This window comes from Euprymna scolopes, chromosome 22 (genome assembly GCF_053919585.1).
Source record: "Euprymna scolopes isolate OS-2025 chromosome 22, ASM5391958v1, whole genome shotgun sequence".
Taxonomy (NCBI): domain Eukaryota; kingdom Metazoa; phylum Mollusca; class Cephalopoda; order Sepiida; family Sepiolidae; genus Euprymna; species Euprymna scolopes.
In genome coordinates, this window is record NC_136503.1 from 12,461,350 (window position 1) to 12,467,349 (window position 6,000).

At 32.6% G+C, this 6,000-nt stretch overlaps 1 protein-coding gene across 1 annotated transcript in view; it reads left to right on the plus strand.

The window, feature by feature from the left end:
• The window catches only part of LOC145243898 (neuroglobin-like), a 315,766-nt gene extending 310,039 nt beyond the window's left edge, over positions 1-5,727 (plus strand). Inside the window, exon 3 of the mRNA XM_080107004.1 lies at positions 3,678-5,727. Coding sequence (XP_079963130.1) covers positions 3,678-3,905 — 228 coding nt within the window. The 3' untranslated portion in view covers positions 3,906-5,727. The remainder of the gene's footprint in view (positions 1-3,677) is intronic.
• The last annotated feature ends 273 nt before the right edge of the window (positions 5,728-6,000 follow it).

The following is a 6,000-nucleotide window of genomic DNA, read 5'->3' on the forward strand; positions in this document are numbered from 1 at the left end:
AACAGTAGTCGCTGAAGCAACGTGGTTGCTATGGAAACCAGTCATAAAAAGCGTCGCTCACCTCCTTACATATTTTTACGATTTTAAACACCAGAAAATTTATCATAACTTTTGTTTTACTGAACGAAATTTAATTCTTTTTTCACAATATAACTGAGAAGTTGATCTATAAACTGTAATAATTGTTTGAAATTTGGTCGAAAAATGAGAGATCGGTGAAGCGTTAAAGCAGTTCTAATAACTAAAACTGCCACTTTACTATATATTCAAACACGGTAGTGTTTTGAATTATATATATATATATATATATATATATATATATATATATATATATAGTGCTCCTCACCTTATGTTGAGCATATTGAGAAATGAAAAACGAATTACCATTAGCATATAAGCGACGCTCTTTGTGTAAACAAATCGAGCGGAGGTATTTCGGACGATATCAAAACATCGTTAAACTCACTACTCGTTCAAGCAGCCGCCAATAGCGTAATGGTTAGAAGCCTTGACTGCCGTATAAACGGTCGGGTTTCAATCCTGGCTTGAGGTAGTTGCCTGTCTAGCCGCACTGATGAGCTGTGAAACAGCGAAACAGTACTGTATGTGGATGACTATAGTGCTCCTCACCTTGAGTTGAGCATATTGAGAACTGAAAAACGAATTACCATTAGCATATAAGCGACGCTCTTTGTGTAAACAAATCGAGCGGAGGTATTTCGGACGATATCAAAACATCGTTAAACTCACTACTCGTTCAAGCAGCCGCAAATAGCGTAATGGTTAGAAGCCTTGACTGCCGTATAAACGGTCGGGTTTCAATCCTGGCTTGAGGTAGTTGCCTGTCTAGCCGCACTGATGAGCTGTGAAACAGCGAAACAGTACTGTATGTGGATGACTATATATATATATATATATATATATATATATATATATATATATATATATATATATATTTATTTATTAGAGGTACAAAATTTATGTTGGTGTTTTGTACATATTTGCATTCTCCAACTAATGCTGTGTTTACATTTTGAGTGTTCCGTCCGAGCAAGGAAAGGGTAATATGTGTTTGATTACATTTTATGTTAGTTCCGTGTGCGCAAGGAAAGATATAGCAGTGCGTGTTAAAATGCCTATAATTCTAAAACCTTTCGTTAGAGTTCACCGTAGTAAAATTTTAAGGGTTTAATGATATTGAGCGATTCTCAAGACTTCAAAGAGGCTGTATATGTTCTTCTAGCAGAATTGCATCATGTGTGGAAGTTATGTATAGATTATTTTTACTGGTGCATGTATATGTGTGTGTATACATATATGCATATATACACGGACACACACAGATACACATGCTGAATTTTTCCAGATAAGTCGCTATTATTTATTTAACATTTGGACAAATTTAAGGTTACCAGGAGTTAAATTTGGAGATTGCAAAAATTGAAAGTAGAAAAAAAGAAGGAAAGAGGGCATTTTTTACGACCTAGCCCAGCGTAGTATAAACACCCAAAACTTCCCATGTGAAGAACGGCTTTCGGAATAAATATTTCCAACTTCGGAAGCCGTTCTTAACATATGGAGGTTAGGGGTGTCCATTCCGAAAGCCATTCTTATTACTGGGATGTCGAAGTGTTTATACTAAGATAGGTTTAGGCGCTAAAAAATACCTTATTATAGGCCTATAAACATAATAGCCCCACCCCCACCCCAAGTAGATTATCTTAATTTGTTAGGTGTTTAACGATGCTGGGTTATGTCGTGCAAAAGTAACCAAATAACTTTCCATAGAAAGAAACAAAACGAAAAATATATTTGATGAATTAATGAAAGAAACAAAACGAAAAATATATTTGATGAATTAATGAAAGAAACAAAACGAAAAATATATTTGATGAATTATTGAAAGAAACAAAACCTAAAAAAAAAAGAAAAAGAAAAGGTAAAATTTTACATTAGGTTCACCTCCACAATGTTCTTTAAAATGACGACTTTTATAGGTTTTCGACTATGCTGAATGAGATCTCATTAAAAGTTTGCAGAGATATGTATAATGCACTGTAATTCGCTGGCGGCCATGTCTGTACGCACGCGCTATAAACAAATCCACTTTTCTGCGACTGACACAGCTCCCCCCAATTTTTATTATAGTATTTGCGGGTGGGTATGCTGACAACAAATAGCAGTTAAATTTTGCGCAAATATTCCTCCCCAGATAGAGGGTTTATTCCGAAAGCCGTTGGAGATGGATCTAAGGTAAAAAAGTAAAAAAAAAAATATAAATAAATATAAATAAGTAGAAAAAAACAGTTGAAAAAAGGAAATAAATATGTAAAAATAGCAAAAATTATGCATTTATATGGGTAGGTTGTTTTTTTTTTTTTTGTCGTTCTTTTAATGATTTCCGTCCGATCCGTATAAGCCTATGGCTTTTGTCGTTCACCGGGCCTCGCCGAGCGAGGTACACTGAAAAAAACGGGATTTAAACTGCAGAAGTACCAGTTACTGCGTATAATTAAATATATAAAAACAATAAAATAAGGAAATATTAATCATTAAACCCCGACTGATCGGTCAACAACTAAATAAATAAATAAATAAATAAATAAATAAATAAATAAATACTATAGTGTGTTCGTGTATGGTTTAGTCTTAGCAGAGAAGCTAAACACTTACGTAAATAGGGCAGAAGATTCGTTCGCTGTTGTTATATGTTTAAAAGGAAGTGTCTAATAATTGAAACTGATGCCGTGCGAAAGAATGTATGTTCTAGCGACGCCATATTGTAATGATTTGTAGTGTTCGTTTGAATGATCTAATTCCGGAATAAGAGATTTAGCGAACTATAAATCAGAAACAGCTGATTTTCTCGAGGGAGACTTTATTATTTTTTTTATTCTACTACGGAAAAGTTAATAATGTGTCAGTGTATCTATTAACCAGTTACGGGTGGTTAAGGAGTAGAATCTGTGGAATGTGTGGTATTTTATTATAGCGATTGAATATGTGAAATAGTGTTCGAAAGTTACATAAGATAGTGGCTATTAGTCTAGATGTATTGAATTTGTATGTGGCATCTGTTGTTGCAAACCTACGATACTTTAGTCCAGAGGGGGATTTCTGTAGTCATTTTATTATATATGGAGATTTTATGCTATCGATTTTTTCCTGATGAGATGATAGCCGAAATAGCTAACACAATTGTATGATTTTTGTTGCTGGAATAATTGTAATAATGGCAAAAAAATATCCACCAAATTAATATTGGTTATAGGAAAAAAAAGTCACCTCTAAGCAATATGTTTACCACCACAACTCGTAAAATCATACTTGATCGTTTAAAAAGTACCTTCCCAAAGCACATGATTTGTTCCCCCAAAACAATAAAAAAACAACAACAAAAAATAAACTTTACCTACCCTAACACGCTATAATAGCACGGAAATGTAGCATCATTTCCCGTTAAAGTTACATGAGAAGCGAACCCCCACACTGAATTCCAAACATAATTTCTTTTATTTTCTGCCTAGTTCTCAGGCTGTTCACGCATAAAACAATGTGGAATCCCATGTTTGGGAAGGTATAATTTCACGGAGGGTGTTAATCTACAATAAGACAAAGAAAATGATAAATGCTACTGCTCTTATTTTCTTTTTAATTGAATTTAATTTTCTTTTCAGAAAATGGAAGAGCCGTTCTTGAACGCTATGCGGTTGACGCTTGGAGATCGCTACTCTGAAAAAATTGCCGAACTCTACCAGCTAGCCATCACTTTCATCCTCGACAATTTGCAGAAGGGGATGCGCGAAGCGAGGGAAAGGAAAAACCAAAGAGTAAACACTTACACGGTGCCAGAGCCTTCAACTGACGCGACGCCACCGCCGACAGCGACCTGTGGCGAAACGTAAGCCTCAGCGTAACGTGACCTGCGACGAATGGCGACTGCCCATTAGTTTTGTAGGAGCCGTTTCTTTTGTACAGATGCTAATGTCTCTTCAAGGAACTATCGTGTGCTACTGGACTTATACATTTGTATATGCGGAGGATTGTATACCTATATATATATATATACATATATATATATATATATATATATATATATATATATATATATAATGTATAGCTTAGCAAAGCATTTCATATATAATGTATATGTATATAAAATATATATTGCTTAGCGAAGCAATTAATATATTGCTATGCAGAACTATATATATATATATATATATATATATATATATATATATATATATATATATATATATATATATATGGTAAGTAAAATTGAGATAAACTTGCAATAAGAAAAATGTATATATATAGATTGTGTGATCTTAAGAAATATATATATATATATATATATATATATATATATATATATATGTAACAATGATTTATACTTAGTAGCATTTTAGCGTAACGCGTTACTGAAGTTTCACGGTATGTCCAATAACTAGAAGCGTATAATTGTCCTTTGCATATGTGCATATTTGAATGCAAATCCAAATTAACTTAGAATCGAATTTTAACGGTTTTCAAATTAATATGCTATGACATAAGCGCGCAAAGTTGTTTTATCATGCTATACATATATATATATAGATATATATATATATACATTTACATATATACATATATATGCATAGAGATATAAACATATAAAAATATCGCATTAGATTTGAAAATTGCACATCTACATGTATATATGTACACACGCGTATATACTCACATACTGCATTTTTTATGTATGTGTATATACATATATGCATATATACATGACATACACATACACACACACACGCGCACACACACACACACACACACACACACACACACACACACACACACACACACACACATATATATATATATATATATATATATATATATATATATATATATATATATATACGTATTTAATGTATATACATATATCTTATAAACCGGATATATTGTTGTGCGTATATTAGTAATTTTAACAGTGCTCAATACGCGAATAGAGCTTAGTAGTAGTATGAAACTATCTATGGCAAATAAGCTACACGGTAGCGTCCGTTTCAATCCAGCATGGAAACCCTCAAGCTAAATGCGTTGGTTTATTGTTTGCAGTTGCCTTTATATCTAAATAGTGATTATTCAAGCTGAACTTATCCATCGTAGTTGTTGCTATTATTATTTTCTCTCTATCTATTATTTTTACTCACTTTAAAATGGGGGCGTTGGCGTACAAACCATCATCAAGCAAAGACCTGTCAAAGAAAGGACAGGCAGGTCTTTGTGTCAGAGGAATTTGTTCGTTGACCAACGAAAATAATAACCTGAAAAAAATCCGATTGGTGGATTAGCTAGAGTAAACACGATTTATATAATAAAGCAATCGAAAACGTTCATGGTTTATTTTCCCAGGAATAAAACATAGACATTTCTGTGCAGCGTATTTGCCATTGATATATTTAATACTATTTTCTCATGAATAGCCACCTTTTCTCCTCAGGAACCTGTTATTTTGCAATAGAAATCTATTTCCTTTTAGATTCTTTAACAAAATACTTATTCGCACTCGAAATATTGTTAAACTGGTGCCATTTCTACTATGTACCATGACAACGTCGGCTGCTTATATTGTTAATAAAAAGAAAACGCCTGCATTTCGTTATGTACGTCAGCTTTCAGATAATCTATTATGTCTGTTTTTAAATAAATATTAATCTATTTATTTCATATACACAACTGAATATCATCTTAATTTCTAAAATATTTTTATAATGTTACCTTAATGAAATGTTGCAAGCAACCTTCAAAATTTCTGCTTCCTATTCTGCGTATAAGTTAATATTCGTTCCGCCTAAACATCCAGTTTATTTACAGTTATCCATAAAAAATATATGCATTTTTTTTAATATTCAAAATTTCTTACAAGATTCCACGAAATTCAAGGCTGTTTTTGTATAGTATAAGCGAAACTTATTGCAATAGTAATGATTATATTGTCTACATTTCGCA